The sequence below is a fragment of the Psittacula echo genome (genome assembly GCF_963264785.1).
Source record: "Psittacula echo genome assembly, chromosome: 5".
Taxonomy (NCBI): domain Eukaryota; kingdom Metazoa; phylum Chordata; class Aves; order Psittaciformes; family Psittacidae; genus Psittacula; species Psittacula echo.
The window spans coordinates 8351613-8368447 of record NC_137739.1 but is presented as its reverse complement, the minus strand read 5'-3'; the positions used below and the strand labels follow the sequence as shown (position 1 = coordinate 8368447).

Here is a 16835-nt window from a genome sequence, read left to right as displayed (position 1 = left end):
AGTGCATTACTGGGGAAGCAAAGATGCAGAACTTGCCTCAGCAGTCCTGGGAAATCCCCACAGCACTGGACATCTTGGGTTGTGTTTGAAACATTGGTGAAACCTTCATCTGTAAAAGATCACCCAGCTCAGGAGGGACTGAGAATTACCACGCCTTTCTTACGTCTTTGTTGCTGCATCAAATGCAAAGCAGTGCAGATACAGTGAATCCTCTCCTGAAGGAACTGTGTGATTGCCAGCTGATTGTGATAGTATGAACTGCAAAACCCATCAGCCCTGAGCAGGCACAGTTGGACTGCTACCAACATCCAGGTTGGCAAGTCTAAAGCTCATTAAAGTATATCTGCACACCAGTCATCACAGCAAGGAGTGCAGGACAACAGAGGAGGCCTGCAATAGTCTGATTCATTAACTTTTTACGTGGATACCACTGGGACCACATGGGAAGGGAATCAACCCTCTGCACAAGCAGCATCTTCCTCACTGTAGTTCAGCAGAAAAGAAACTTGAAAGAAGCCTCATATTTGTAGTGCTTACAGGCCTACCTTCCAGGCATTTTTGCTGGTTTTGGAGGCAAAGGACTCATCACCCTATCTCTTGTGCAGTATGCAGAGGGCTTCCCCATCACGCTGCATCTCCCCACTGTGCCAGGCAGTCCCTGCAGCTGGATCACTGGGCTGGCAGGAGATGACGTGTCTTAAGAGTCAAACCTTCTAAGAAATTTCTTTGTCACTCAGTTACCACATTTCATATATTAAACCCACAGGGGTGTTCAGAGGTGAGGCGTGCTGTGATAGCCTTGCAAAATCAGAAGACAGTAACTGCTGAATTTTGTACCTTATTTAAAAATAAAAAAAACAGTTTTCAGGGATGATTGTTACAGTGGTTGGTAGCTGTAGGTTTGTTCTACTAAAGACCACAGTTAACAGCCTTAAACTGTGCTAGTTTTTGCTTGACTTTTCTATCATATCTTTCAACTCTCTTAATGTTCCTGGCAATGGTAGGTAATTGCACTTAAAAAACCCAGAGGCATGCCAGGTCTGCTGGGAGCATCATCTCGTCTCAGCTGAGGAGCTTACTTAGATCTGTGTTTTCAAAAAAAATCACTTTCTAAATGGGGTCCTTCAGCTTCTGATATTTATAGGCTGGCTTTTGTAGCCCATTAATACCAGAACTCTTCAAAGTGCACCGATTTTTATTTTAGCAGAGTTGTACCAGCACTGCTAAGGAATGTGTTCAGAGGTGTCACATGCTGAGCCATCCCGATTATGACACCTTGGAGAAAACATTGTCTTTGTGGCTCAGAGTGCCCACCTAGTCCCTATATACTTTTTTCTCTGGGATATCTTTATTTCTTTATAGATTTTTTTATATATTTCTTTATAGATTTCTTTATATATTTATATCTTTATTTCATTTTCATTCCTTGAGAGAATATTACTGAATGAATGACATTTTTTAGCTGTTATGTGATATTCTGTATTTTCTGCCAACTTATTTTCAGATAGGTGTATGAATGATTTTTCATTTTCTCCATTATTGCTATTGCCTGTTGATGAAATAAGTGGGATCATCAGTAGTAATACATAAGATGCATAAAGTGTTACAAAGCATCATGCCTTCCTGGTGTTCTTAATTGATAGATTTGGTTAGGAAAACTGAATTTTAAAAATGCTGCTCCATATTTAATACTAATGGTTTCATTTTTTCTGCCCCATACTTTATCCGTTTTGTACTTTGATGACATAAACCCTTAATGGCTTTCATAAGAGAAAATTTGAGACATTGGAACCAGTATTTCATTTAAATTCAAAAATGTATGGGCTTATAAAAATGTGGTGCTAAAATCTAGCTAATGGAGGGAACCTGGCTCTGTGCTAAGGAGTTTTCTGATTTGCAGATTTCTTTTAATTATTTACCAATAATAATATGCTGGGTACGATGTATTTGAAAAATAATTACTTTGTTAACTATTTATTCGTATGAAACAGAGTTCAATGAATCAACTTCTTGGGTCACAGCAGAAAGCTTATGGATTTTGGGAAGATACATGGTCCATCTCCCACTGGAAGAAATTCTGAAAATTAGTCTCAATGAAGTAAGTAATAAAACATGGTTGGATATATCATTGTCAAATGATGTCAGCTACAAACATTTGTAGGATGAAACAAGAGGAGCTGGAAGCCATGGTGCAACAATATAGCTATGATGTAGTTGCCATCACAGAAACGTGGTGGGACGAGTCAAATAGCTGGAACATCGTATTGGATGGCTACAAGCTCTTCAGAAGAGACAGAAAAGGGAGAAGGGGTGGAGGGGTGGCTCTTTATATTAGGGAGGTCTTAGATGTTACAGGTATTGAAATTAATGATGATGAAGTTGAATGTTTATGGGTAAGAATTAAGGGGAAGGCCGGTAAGGCTGATATCCTATTGGGGGTCTGTTATCGTCCACCCAATCAGAAAGAAGAAGTGGACAACTTGTTTTATAAGCAACTGGAGAATGTTTCTGGATCTTCAGCCCTTGTTCTTGTAGGCGACTTCAACCTACCGGATATATGTTGGGAATTTCATACAGCTCAAAAAAGGCAGTCCAGAAAGTTTTTAGAGTGTGTGGAGGATAACTTTCTGTCACAGCTGGTGAGCGAGACTACCAGGGGAGGGTCTATGTTAGACCTGTTGTTCACTAATAGAGATGGACTGGTGGGTGAGGTGAAGGTTGAAGGTTGCCTGGGGCACAGTGATCATGAAATTGTAGAATTTTCAATACTTAGGGAAATCAGGAAGAACATTAATAAGACCTATACCTTGGACTTCCGGAGGGCAGATTTTGGCCTGTTTAAGAGACTCATTCAGAGAGTTCCTTGGGAAACTGCCCTTGAAAATAAAGGAGTTCAGGAAAGCTGGGTGTGCCTCAAAACAGAGATCTTGAGGGCACAGGAAAAGTCTGTTCCTGTGTGCCGTAAGATGAGTCGACGAGGCAAGCGTCCAGCCTGGATGGGTACTGAGGTTATGAAGGAACTTAGAAATAAAAAGAAGGTGTATTATCTTTGGAAGGAGGGTAGGGTTTCTCAGGGAGTGTTTAAGGAGGCTGCTGGGGCATGTAGAAAGAAAATCAGGGAGGCCAAAGCTCAGTTTGAACTTAAATTGGCAACTTCTGTAAAGAATAATAAAAAAAGTTTTTATAAATATATTAATGGTAAAAGGAAGGGTAGGACTGATCTTTGCTACTTATTGGATGAGGCAGGAAACTTAGTAACTAAAGATGAGGAGAAAGCAGAAGTGCTTAATGCCTTTTTTGCCTCAGTTTTCAGTAGGAAGACACCTTGCCCTCAAGATAACTGTACTTTGGGGTTGGTAGGTGGTGTTAGGGAGCAGAATGGTCCTCTTGTTATTCAAGAAGAGGAAGTTAAAGAATTGTTGAGGCATCTGAACATTTATAAATCAATGGGACCAGATGGGATCCATCCCAGGGTGATGAGGGAGATGGCGGATGAGCTTGCAAAGCCACTCTCCATCGTTTACCAACAGTCGTGGCTCACTGGTGAGGTTCCAGATGATTGGAAGTTGGCCAATGTGATGCCCATTTATAAAAAGGGTAGGAGGGAAGATCCTGGTAATTACAGGCCAGTTAGTCTGACCTCAGTGCCGGGAAAGTTAATGGAAAAGTTCATACTGAGTGTTATTAAGCAGCACTTAAGAAATGGCCAGGGTATTAGACCCAGCCAGCATGGGTTTATGAAGGGCAGGTCATGCTTGACTAACTTGATTTCCTTTTATGATCAGGTGACCCGCCTGGTGGATGTGGGAAGGGCTGTGGATGTTTTCTATTTGGATTTCAGCAAGGCTTTTGACACTGTCCCCCATAACATACTTCTGGAGAAGTTAGTAGCTCATGGCTTGGACAGGAGCACTCTTTGCTGGGTCAGTAACTGGCTGGATGGCCGGGCCCAGAGGGTGATGGTGAACGGTGTTGCATCCAGCTGGCAACCAGTCACCAGTGGTGTCCCTCAGGGGTCTGTGCTGGGACCGGTGTTGTTCAATATTTTTATTGATGACATGGATGAGGGTATTGAGTCTTTCATCAGTAAGTTTGCAGATGACACTAAGCTGGGAGCTTGTGTCGATCTTTTGGAAGGAAGGAGGGCTCTGCAGAGAGACCTGGATAGGTTGGATAGATGGGCAGAATCCAATAAGATGAAATTTAATAAGTCTAAGTGCCGAGTCCTACATTTTGGCCGTAAAAACCCCTTGCAATGTTACAAGCTGGGGACAGTGTGGCTGGATAGTGTCCAGGTAGAAAGGGACCTGGGGGTATTGGTGGATGGCCAGTTGAATATGAGCCAGCAGTGTGCCCTGGTGGCCAAGAAGGCCAATGGTATCCTAGCCTGCATTAGGAATGGTGTGGCCAGCAGAAACAGGGAGGTTATTCTTCCCCTGTATTTAGCACTGGTGAGGCCGCACCTTGAGTACTGTGTCCAGTTCTGGGCTCCTCAGTTTAAGAAGGACGTAGAAATGATTGAGTGCGTCCAAAGGAGGGCTACGAGGTTGGTGAGGGGCTTGGACCACAAGCCCTACGAGGAGCGACTGAGAGAGTTGGAGTTGTTTAGCCTGGAGAAAAGGAGACTTAGAGGTGACCTTATCACTCTCTACAACCTCCTTTCAGGAGGTTGTAGACAGGTGGGGGTTGGTCTCTTTTTTCAGGCAACAACTGATAGAACGAGAGGACACAGTCTCAAACTGCGCCAAGGAAGGTACAGGTTGGATATTAGGAAGAAATTTTTCACAGAAAGAATAATAAAATATTGGAACGGTCTGCCCAGGGTGGTGGTGGAGTCTCCATCCCTGGATGTGTTTAAAAAGAGATTGGATGTGGTACTTGGTGATATGGTTTAGTCGAGGTGTAAGGCATGGGTTGGACTCGATGATCTTGAAGGTCCCTTCCAACCTGGTAATTCTGATTCTGATTCTGATTCAAACAATATGAACACAGATGTAAATTTAAACATGAGGAAAGTTTATATATTTTAATTATTTAAATATAAAGAGAATCCAAATTCATTGCCATGCAAATATTCTTCCCTTTCTGGGATTTGAAAATGCCTATCATTAATATGTAATTATTTATCTGGATCAGGTTTCTGTGACTTGTACTGAGAGATACTGAGGGACCAGTGATGAAGACCTTCATGCAATTTGACAGTTTGACAGAGACTTGCTTAGTCATCTTTGCCTTCAAAAATACTGCATTATCCAAATGCAGCTTCTTTCTTTGTTACATGAATAAAGTCGATTAATTTAGTGTGTCAGACATTTTATTGGATGTAATTTTTTCATAATCCTGACTCATAATTTTATTTGTACTGGTCAGATAAGACTATTCATTAGCTATGACAATGCAACAAAGCAGTTGGACACAGTGTATGATATCACACCAGAACTCGCACAAGGCTTCCTGGAAAGAATAAACTCATCAGGATTTGATATGAGAAACACTTCAACTATCTACAGGCAAGATTGCTTTTCCTTTTCTTTTATGGCTCTGTATGGAGACAATGAATAAGTAAGGAGGAGAGATAGGAGCAATAAATAGCTGATGAAACTGTTGATGTGGCATAGCTTTTTCCTTCCAGCAGAAAAATCTAGGCTGAAATCCAACCCTGTTTAGCAACAGTGAAGAATTGCTACTTTATGAAAATTTGGCAGTGTGCCTAATTAGCTAATGCTTTGTCTCCTGCTTCACTGTGAGGAGTTGCCTGTAGTATTCATAGGAGGACTACAGCAGTATCTGGGGGACCCAATCAGAGTTCCATCACATTGTACAGTACAGCAATAAAATAATTTGGGATGGAGGGACATGAATTGACTTGGCTGTTTGAAACACAGAAGATGGAGGTGTTTTGTGGAAATCATGTTACAGTTAAGATTGAAAGAGAAAATCTTAGTTCATGCCAGCCAGAACTGCAGGTGCGTTTTAAATTACATGGGTGTCACCAGAAAGGTTGCAGAGTGAAGAGATCTACAGCCTGTCCTGAAGGGTAGAGATGAACCATGTTTAAATGCATATAATTGTTATGTGTCTAAGCAGGAAACTGGATTTTCAGGGCTGTCAAATCAGCACTGAACTTACTTTAACAATAACAAAAACCCAAAATAAACTGCTCTTACTAATAAATACGCAGTGAGCATGAGCTATCTGTGAGGAAGTGCTGTACTCCACATTTGCATTTATGCTGTCCTATCAGTGGATGTATTTAGTCCCAAGACACCACTGTCTGTGAAGTTACTTGTAGTCTCCTTGGGGGATACCTTGGAGTTTTAAACTAATGGAGAATATGCTTTATGGCTTCAGAGCTCCTATCATTATTGCAATGTAATTCACACACTTCCATGAAATAGTGCTGGTTGTTGGAGGTGTAAGCGAGAGAAGAATTATGCCCACACTCTAAATTCCAATGTCAGAAATCTTAAAGATTATTCTACCACTCACAAGAGGTGCCACATTCTTGCAGATGAGAGAAATGTCGTGCTCCATAATCCTTAATATATTCCATTTTTACAACACACTTATTTTATATTACTCATTTTAACCATACTGATCATTTAAATGCACTTTTACTTTTATGAAGTAGTATTATTCATTGCTGCTAGTCCCAAAGGAGATGAAGAGCTCTTGGTGGCTATGCAATAGTGCATCAGAAGGTAATTATTTCTTATAAAAATGCTGTTATAGATGTTTTTTTGATTTGTATGTTAGTTTGATGATGTCCCATGAATTCTGATGGGCTGCTGAAGCAGTGTTTTATTATATCACTGAGCAGGCTGTTGTTGAGGGACTAAGGGAACTAAAAGCTAAGCCTTTCTGCAGAATTTTACTGAGCTTGTGATAGTGCTGCAACATTGTCCACTGTTGATTTAGTTCACATCTGGACATTATTGACTAGACTCTGCCTATACCTGCATTACTGAACTGCTGAAAAACAGACTGTAGCAGGAAAGCTGGCCTTTGGCCATGTCTTTATAGGTTCTAGTTCTGAGTAAATTCTGAAAGTAAAGGCTAAGATTTTTCAGGGATGTAGGGATTGATTTAGGCTTCCTACAAACAAATTCATCACCATCGCTATGAAGTTTTAAGTCCAGAAAAAGAGATACACACTTCAGACCTCTTTCTTTGCAGGGCTGCAGGTAATGGCAGTAAATAAGCAGCAGGCCTAAGTCAGAAGGCCACCTACAGTAGGCACTTACCCTTGGTGGCATGACTTCTTCTCTCCACCAAGTATGGCTGTGGTTGTGTATTACAGAGGGTAATGGAAATGCTGACTTAAAGAATACAGCATTAATACTGTGAAGAAAAATGAGCTCCACATCTAGTTCATAACACTGCCTTCCAAACTGCTGTGCTGGCACAACTGAGAGAGTGAACCTCAGCGCAGGTTCTCCAAACCAGTGTTGAATTGGACAGGTCTCCATGCACTGGCCAGTCATATTTTTGATGTGTAATACTGCAGATTTTGTTTAAATGTGAAGTGCTAGGGGCTGTCTAATGCTCTAGCTGCTACTCTGGCACATGAATGAGTTATGTTGCATGTGAAATCCAAGCAGGATTTGGAGTTCAAAACATGCCGTCAATCCAGGTAAGAACTCAGCAAGCCAATTCTAGTGACTTACTAAATAGCCCTCCATCCCTTTCAAAGTAGAGATTACACTGCAAATTCTGCCAATGGAAGGGGAGTCTTTAGCTGGAAGAATCCAGCCGTGGACTCTGGAACTAGGAAAGTTAAATTTTTGACAGCACGAGCAATCTTAGGTAGAGTTCAGCTGAATACAGAGGATAGTGCATATGTCTCCCAATTTCAGGCTATGTGGAGTTTTAAGGATTGCAGTTTAACGCACAACAAACAGAAATGACTCAAGTTTTGAGCACAAGTGGGGTGTACCACACTGTATTTCAGTTTCTTAAGAGTGACATCTTTTATGTCAGAAGTTAGCTAAAGTATTTCTTCTATATAGGCTAGGTTTATTGGTTTGCTTTTATGATGACATGGAACAGATGGATGCAGCTGTGGCCCGGGCTCTACTTCATCAAATGATTAAGTGTAATCAACTGAGAGGTTTCCAGGCCGAGGTTCAGAAGGTGGGTACAGTACTTGTTCTTCTTGCCTAATCTAATCTTGAAAAGAGAGGAGAAGGGACTTTCTTCTTGATTATAGAAGGAAAAGAGTGAAAAACTACTGGCATCTCAAAGATAAGTAGAAATAGTTCTTGAGCATATAATGCGAAGAATGAAAGCCCTTCCTTTTTTTAAACACTGCTCATTCTTTTTTTCATTCTGCTTCCTCCTGTTCCATATTCCTTTCAGAACTGTGGCTCTGTTTTTGAATTTTTATGAAGTGTGGTCAGTATATGGTTGCCAATGCCTATTCCAGAAACTCCACTTAAATGTTTGGGTGATAATGGAAATTGGTTCTTGGAAATCTTTTATTTCCCATCTGCTTTTTTGTTTGTTTGTTTGTTTGCTTTAGCTCAAATCTCAACTCCTGGACATTGCCATGCAAAACCAGACACTGAATGATATCCTTGGATCTCTGTCAGATGCTGTAGTTGGACTAACTTCAAGTCAGCTGGAATCTTTGTCACCTGAAGCAGTGCATAATGCTATTGCAACATTAAACCAAGTATCTGGGTGGACAAAAAGCCAAGTTATGATTTTATCCAGTAAATATCTCTCTTATGAAAAGGTACCTCTGATAACAGCTTTCCTACCTTTTATTTTTAAAAGTGAAATGGCTTTTTCTCAACAGTAACTGTAGATCTTGAAAAGTTTAGTACAAGCCTTCTTTTTAGTACTATTAGTGGTGTGAAAAATTTGTTTAAATCAAATAAAAACATCCAAGAGTGTACCTCCCAGAGTAATTCTCTAGTAACAGAGAGAGTAACTATTTGTATTTGGCAATTGTATATATTGTTTTGTCTCTGTCACTGCCCTAAGCAGAATTTGCATGAGCAGAGATCCCAGGCTATATATTCAAATATGCTGTAATGGAAGCAGTCCCGGTCCTCTCTGAAGTGTCAAAAAAAGGACCGTCTGGGAAAATTGTTGCATTTGTTTCCTGGACAGATTTGTCTGAATTGGAAGAAATCTAAGAAAAGTGCATCCTCAGGCAAGAAATGTTTTAAGTATCCAACAATAATAGTTTTGATTTATTAACTTTTGCTTTAAAATATATCTATCTGCTGTTCACTAGCCAGAAAATTTTCTGTTTGTTTGTGCTGTTATCTTTGCAGATTTTATCGTTTTATAATGTTAGTCAAATGGGCGCATTGGTAACTGGTATCAGTACCCAGTCATTCTACAGCATGAACCCAAAAGAGCTTTCTCACATTATTCGAGGCACAACATCCCAATACTTACCTGACTTATCACCTGCACAGCAACAAGGGATCCTCAGGAAGGTGATTATAAACTTGACAGTGCAGCAGGTTCTCACTGCACATGAGCAAAATAACCAGAAACGCAGGGCATGATTTAAAATGTTGTCACCGAGATACGTGTTTTAGCTCAATGGTTAATATTTCTAATGTATTTTTCTGAACACCAAGTATATTTTGAAGGCTCTCTTTTGCTTAGTTCCATGCTGTTTTTAATGCTAGCATGTTTTACTTTTATCCTCTTAAGACAAATATTACACAGAATACAAAGGACAAATCCTGTAAGTCTAAGCATCAGTTCTGAAATGCCATGTATTATCTGTTATTCTTTTTAGATAGCTGCATCTGGAGATTTTTCTTCATCAGTCAAAGATATACCAGGAGCTTTCTTTAAAGAAATATCTCTTCCTGATTTATGGAAGCAGACTGGATATAATTCTTCAATGATGAAAGAAAAAGAACTAAGGAGAAGCCAGGTAAAAATTATTTTGCAGTTCCCATTTCAATGCAATTTAGTATGATAGAAGAGTAGAAGAAGTGTTGTAACACATATGTGTTCAAGGAACATTGGGAAAAGGAAGGAACTGTCCTGTATATATATCTTGATGTAAACAACCAGAGGTCATTTAGGGCCTAAGCAGCAATTATGAGACAACACTATGGAAAGGGAAGCATTAATATGCTGAGTTTAAATGTCTTCAAGATTCTGCCACATGCATTTTCTCTTTCCAGTACTCTATACTAGACATTTGCATGTACACTCAGCCCTTTGACTCTGTCCAGAAAGATGAAAGGTTGAACCAGATGATCTCCAGAGGTCCCTTCAAACCTAAATTATTCGGTGGTTGTGTGCCATGGACATGTTTAACACCATCTTATAATGCCAGTCAGAAATATCCTGTCTTGTGAAGAAGAAATTCAGCACTGGGTGACAAATGTTTTGGTTGGCCAAGCTGGACCATAGAAATATCTTTAGACTACATAAGAGAGTTAAGCATACAAAAACCTTGCAGTAGTTATTGTTATTGTATCTTACAACTGGAGTACCTAACCTTAACTTTAAATATGGTGGGTTTTATTTCAGGCTTTATATCTGTATGAATTACTGTCTAAGAAAAACTACCCTGTTGATCTTCTAAGGTATGGATGACAGTCTATCTTGAAATGGCGTTTAAGTCTAGTTTTGCGATGGGAGCATTTTTGAGGTAAACAATATGTAGTTATTTTGTACTATCTTATGTTTATTCATTCCTTGATGCTACAGGATAATTAACCTTCCTCATTAAAAAAGGTCTCCAAATCCAAAATCAGGATTGCAGAGGTTTTGGTGTAAGGCCCAGTCCATATTTTTTCAATTTGATTATGTTTTTAATTTCAATAGCCTTTCAGTTACAAGAAATGGGAAAGAGAGGCGGTCAAGAAACTGTGTTTTAGGACATGGCTGTGGGAAGTAAGGACTAGATCCTGCTTAAACATTCAAAAGACTGAACTTTGCTTTTCCTATCAGCACAGGACAGCTTGTGAAAGGAGTAACTTGTCAACACATTGAAAGTATGGGTACAGACATTTTTTTCAACGCTTTTAAATTCTTTGAAATGAATCTTCATCTACTTTCTCCATATCAGGTAAAACCAAAGGAAGACTTTGTGTACATAAACATACTACCTAATAGCCAAGCTGTAGGTAAATTAGAATTCAGTTAATTCTTTTCTTTTTTTTTTAATCTTGTATGTGTGAGCTTGTCTGTTAACATATTTCATTTAAATCTTTTGTGTGTGAATTTGTCTGTTGTTATGCTTCGTTTTGACGATTTCATTTGTTACAAAGTGTAAGAAATTCCTACAGTCATTCTACTTGCTAGTTTGTGAGTAATCTGTTTGGAAATGTGTGTAGATTTTGAAAACATATAAATGCTCTCATGCACCCAAATACAGGATGTTTCTTCTCTGATGTTTACAAAAAGAAAACTCTAACCTACTATAAAAAAGCCAAAGAAAAATGCTTTTTGAAGATAATATGCAGTTTTATATATGCTAAATTATAAACTGTAGTAAACCATAATTTCCTTCTTTCTCCGTATTTCCACATGTTCAAGATATTAAATTTTTGTTGCTTTTAGATTAATTGTTTGGCGTGGAAGTTTTGGAAAGTCTCCAATGTATCTATTCCTCCATTCCTCTTACTGGTGCTTCCGTGAGTTACATCTTACTACATCTTAAGTTATTTCATCTGTAGCACCACATTCAGACTAGTACTTCTGAGCACTTTTAAACTAATCTCTTCAGTCCTAAGAAAACTGATGATTCAAAGAAATGGTAGCTTATAAAAAGTGGTCACTGATTGTAGCTGAAATCTGTCTCAAATGCAAGTTGGTAATACTTGGTGTCTTTTAGTATAGCCCGGTTTTGTCACAGTTGTGGATTCCTTTGCATCCTTGAAATCAGACCCCCCTGAAGCTCTCTGTGCCCAGACTAAATCATGGCACAGTGGTGTGGCAGTGATGAAGATTAAAAAGCTTGTAATGTTGCTGCTTATACTGTTGCTGATGTCTGCTAAAAGAAAGGGGCTCATTTGCTGGGCTTTCTTGAACATACTTGTTTAGAATCACAAAAGTAACATAAATACAGCTTATGCTGGGTTTTGTTTTCTTTGGGTTTTGGTTTGGGGTTTTGGTGAGGTTTTTTTCTTTTTTTTCCCCTCGGTTGTGAGAGTTGGTTTGCTTATTTGTTCAGGGCTTTTTTTGAGAGTGAATATCTTACAACAAAGCCATTGGGCTCTGCCCAAACGTATCACTTCATGTGGTTAAAATCATTTCAGTGTGTTTAAAGGCATTTTTGTAAGTTAGCAAAACTTTGCTTTATGTAAATAGCCAAGTGATATTCAGTGACAGCTTTTCTCCTTAAGAAAAAAAAATAATTGTACGTTGATGGGAACTCCTGAATTGTACAACTTGTTAATTCCCCTCTTTCTTTCTTGCTTTCTTCCTACAAGCTTAAAGGGATAAAAGGCAATGAGAACTATTCTTTTCCTGGAATAATTTCAATTGAAAAAGAGTAAGGAAAGAAAAGCATTCTGTTTAGGAAGGCATTATTATCTTTAAAAATAATAAAATAATAATAGAAAGACTTTAATACAAGGCTTTCTATAAGCTGCAGCACCAAGTTATTTGGCCAACAGTTGCATGTTGCTTGTTCAGGGCCATCAAAAATCACTAGTACTCTTGCCTACAAACCCTGATAATGCTGGACTTGTGCAGCTCCAGGATATAGCTTTATTTACAAGGGCTGCTGGGCACTCTAGATGGTAAAGGGCATCATTTTGTTAATTTGGCAGGCCTCTTGGACTTTGATAAGAAGGAAGCCTAGTCTAAAATTACTTGCTGTCCTTAGTCCACCCACCACATCTTCATTCATTAGAGAATTATTCCTAATAAAAAGAAGAAAGGGGAAAAGTTTAAGAATTGCAGACAGTCTCGTTTCATATAGTGTTAAAGCACCTCAGAGCACTTTCATCCACTTGCAGCTATTTACAACCCTTAGCCTTTTTTTGAAGTGAGGCACATGTGCTCATGAACTGGAAGAAGATGTAAGTTAAAGTAAGGTGTGGATTAATTTCAACTTTTTGGGTCTGGCCTATTTATAGTATTTCAAGTCCAGTTTTTCAAGTATAATTTCTCCATCATCGCAGATTTTATGGGTGCGGTTATGGGTGTATGAAGGTCAGGTTTATATTATGAGATAATTTGAATTCTTTCTGCAGGATTGAGTACCTGGAGCATGTTTCAGGCCCCTTGTGTGTGCCTTTTGTTGCAAGTCTGGGGAAGACTGACATGAGCCTTTTGAATCCAAGCCTTCACAAAAAGAATGCTGTCCTACAAAAAGTACAGGAGTGCTTGGTAGGTGTGGCTAGGAGGGGTCAGCAGTGGAGGGGATCTGCAAAATACATAATCTGTACTTAGCCACTGACAGTTCCAGACTAAGTGAGAGTGATTGATTAGTTTTCTTTCCGTTTATTGTTATGTAGTGCTTCACAAAGTTATTCTGCCTACGTTAACTCTCCAGCCTGCATGCACATGCTCATGATCTCCTGTGTACAGAGGGCAGCCCGAGACACAGGCTTTCCTGCTCTATGTTTGTGCAGTGAAACCATAGCTGTTGGTATCTGAGAGCCCAAAAAGTAATAGCAAGGCATGCTAATTTCTTCGTTGTCACAAGCAAGAGCAGCTTAGACTGTTGCTGAGCTCAGAGAAGCTCTTAGTGCCAAGGCCCCAAGCAACCTACTGTAGCTGACCTGCTTTGAGCAGGAGGCGTGGACCTGGTGACCTCCAGAGGTCCAAACTCCCTTCTGCGGTTCTGTTTGCACAGGTTATTGCACTGCATTTCATGCAGTAATGTCAGTCACCATCTACATAAATTCTTGACTTACCCATCTGTAGTCTGCATTATGTTTTATTATATATCTGTATTATGTTTTTCTCATGTACAGTTTGTTTTATTGTTCACTGCCTAAAGAAACCTTTTTGTAGCTTCCTTAACAATTTTCCTTGACTCAATGTATCTTACAAAATGTTCTCATGAAATGTCATTGCTGACCACAGTGAACAGGCTGGGACAGGCTGGAGCTGACCCATTTGCATCTGGAGCTGTTCCCCCTTGCTCCAAGCAGTGCTAGTCCTGTAGAGCTGTGCACAGGAAGCTTCATGGGAGAGGAGGTGGTACCAGGGGGATTTTGTGAATTCTGCTCTCTGGGAAGTTCAGCAGTCGCTAGTTCTTAGGGGAAACTAATTTTTTGATGTAGTTGTGAATATTTGCATCCTTATACATACTAACCAGCTGTACAATCCCTAGAGCTTTCACATCAGCTATAGAAACCCCTTAGAGTTAAGCCACCTGACAGCAAGAACTTCTCTCCCTTTTGTCATAAGGGGCCATGTGAGGGCTCTGCTGCCAGGCAGAACAGCACCACCTCTGCAAGTAGTCACCTGGATAGACTATGGCAGGAGATTTAGTTTAATTATTTTTTTTATGTGTGCTTCAATATGGGGTAAAGAATACACTGAAAGCTCTAAGTGCTTATTAAATATCACCAGTTGCATTGGTAAAAGCAAAAAGTATAAAGCAGTCTCGGCAGAAATTGTAGATTAAGTTGCCAGTGCAAACTGTTGTGTCTTTGTTCCTTAAAGGGTCATGGAGCTTAAATGTGTTGTGATGGAGTTCAGTGATACAGGGCAAGAGCTAAGATTAGCTCTACCAACAAGGTGAATGCTTCTTGTTTCAGAACGGCTCCATTGCTGATGAATATGATGTTGACCTACTTGGAAATTTAATCTGCCACTTACCTCCAGCCTTTCTACATGGCAGAATGTCCCTGAAGGCAATGGCAACAGCCCTTCATCCCTTCAAGCTCTGCCAACTGCTCAGCCCCGAGCAGAAGACTGAAATTAAATACAAACTACTTGAGTTATACGGGTAAGGTATTAAATATACCACCTTGCTTATGCTGATGGTTAAGCCATGCAAATACCAACCATTTTCTTTGTCCAGATAGAACTGCAGTGAAAACAACACAAAGAACTTCTGTCACTGAATGAGCTTGGGGTCTCTGTCCACTAGAATGACATTTCTGTTCTTGTGTGGAACAAAATACAACCCCAGGGACACCCTGCATGACTTAATTCCCAGAGGAAAAGGAGAGAAAGTGTAATGTTTGAGGAGGGTCAGGCAAAGAGGGTCTCTGATATGGCAAGAGAAAGGGTGTTACAGACAAAGAATGGTGCAGGAATGCAAAGAATGGGAAAATTGAGGTGAGATACTCAGTGTGCTGGTGTGAGAAGAGAAATAAAGATGACTGCAAGCACCTGTGGCAGTGGGAAAGAGCTAAAGAAGCAGAGAGATATAAAGTTCAACCACCTGAAGCAACAAAGCAGACAGCATGTTAGGTATCACTAATGACTCAGATTTGGAGGCTGATTGGAACACTGCTGTATCAGTCCTGGGAAAAAAAAAAAAGCCATCCCCTGTCTGGCAAGAATATACTGTTTCTCTTTTGCATTGTCTCTTAGAAGTATCTTGCATTTGGAAAGACTGAATGTATAGTTTCTAACCACCCCTTCAGCTCTAAAGACTGTCACCTAATTTTAGTTGCTCATTCAGCTTCCTTCTAGTCAGCATTTTTTCCAGTAATGGAATAGCTACCTTTTCCACCAGATCCCACCCCTGCATTAATCTTGATACAGATCCATTTTATTGAATGATGACTCACTGTGCTAAATAGTTTAGTTTATTACTTGTCTAGTCAAACATCCTCACAGTAGAGCAACAAACCAAAGAAAGTTTTCTGTGAGAATATGTACCAGCAACAGGTTTGTTACTACCACCTTCTTCAGGCTCTTTTAGGCTGAAAATTGTTTATCTAAGTGCTTTCTAAGGTCAACCACCAACTGGGTTGGTTAACTTTTGTCAGATTTGTATCAGACAAACAGGCCAAACCTGCATGGTGGTAAGGTACATACATTTTGAAACACCCGTCACCACTCAGAACTGAATCTGAATTTGATTTTAAGACCTGAAATTCCTACCAAAAAAATTAGCATGTTATTTCAAGAGCTATGGTAATTGATCTTATACAGAAATGGCATAGGTGTCATTAGATGTGGCTCTCCAAGGTGTTAGATCTGCTTTCTATAACTCCTGACATTGCAGATGAATGAAATAAGAGACAGTAAAAATACAGAGCTAATAAGGTATGGATTTAAATCCTCTGTTCCATCACCTGTGTTTCACGTTTCCCTCAGTTTTAAAAAGGTAGCATTGGCAGCAGACTGGTGCCACACTGAGTTACTTTCCTGAGTTGTTCAGTGAACTCGATCTATTCAGAATGAGGGGAAAACTGTCCACTTCTTCTAGGTGTGCACAGACCTCTCCTTCAGAAATGCTGAGAATACTGTGACTACTGAGGGAGGGAGAGAGCTCCGTTACCACAGTATTTGAAGGCTTTATCTGGATATATTGAGAATTCTGCTAACGCCACTAATGCTCTGTATATCAGAGAGATGACAAAATGCAATCTGTTGCTAATAAGCAATTGGCATAGAATGTCTGTGTTTCTGATATGATACAGAATAAAAAAAACCTGTGAAATTTTAGTATAATTTTGATTGAAAACATTATTCATTAATATAATTTTCCAAAACATTTCTTCAGTTTCCCAAACAACTGGACAGTGGAAATGACATTAGATGTTGGACCGTTCATAGCTCTGCTGTCAAAAGGGGAATTAAACATCCTTGCTGAAAAGGTATGTTTTTAATATACTTTTTAAATTTGTAAAAGATAACGCTAGAATTTTGATTTATGAATGTCATGGAATCATTTAGGTTGGAAAAGACCTTTAAGATCATTGAGTCCA

The 16835-nt window shown here is 39.5% G+C and overlaps 1 protein-coding gene across 1 annotated transcript in view; it reads left to right on the top strand.

Moving 5' to 3' along the window:
- OTOA (otoancorin) overlaps positions 1 to 16835 on the top strand; it is a gene marked incomplete at both ends in the record, with an annotated part of 47420 nt that overhangs the window by 5702 nt on the left and 24883 nt on the right. Inside the window, 12 exons of the mRNA XM_080618130.1 lie at positions 1992 to 2098; positions 5371 to 5510; positions 8010 to 8133; positions 8522 to 8737; positions 9285 to 9452; positions 9764 to 9904; positions 10513 to 10568; positions 10936 to 11053; positions 11548 to 11621; positions 13188 to 13323; positions 14706 to 14896; positions 16631 to 16724. Of these exons, the coding sequence (XP_080474256.1) occupies positions 1992 to 2098; positions 5371 to 5510; positions 8010 to 8133; positions 8522 to 8737; positions 9285 to 9452; positions 9764 to 9904; positions 10513 to 10568; positions 10936 to 11053; positions 11548 to 11621; positions 13188 to 13323; positions 14706 to 14896; positions 16631 to 16724 (1565 nt within the window). The remainder of the gene's footprint in view (positions 1 to 1991; positions 2099 to 5370; positions 5511 to 8009; positions 8134 to 8521; positions 8738 to 9284; positions 9453 to 9763; positions 9905 to 10512; positions 10569 to 10935; positions 11054 to 11547; positions 11622 to 13187; positions 13324 to 14705; positions 14897 to 16630; positions 16725 to 16835) is intronic.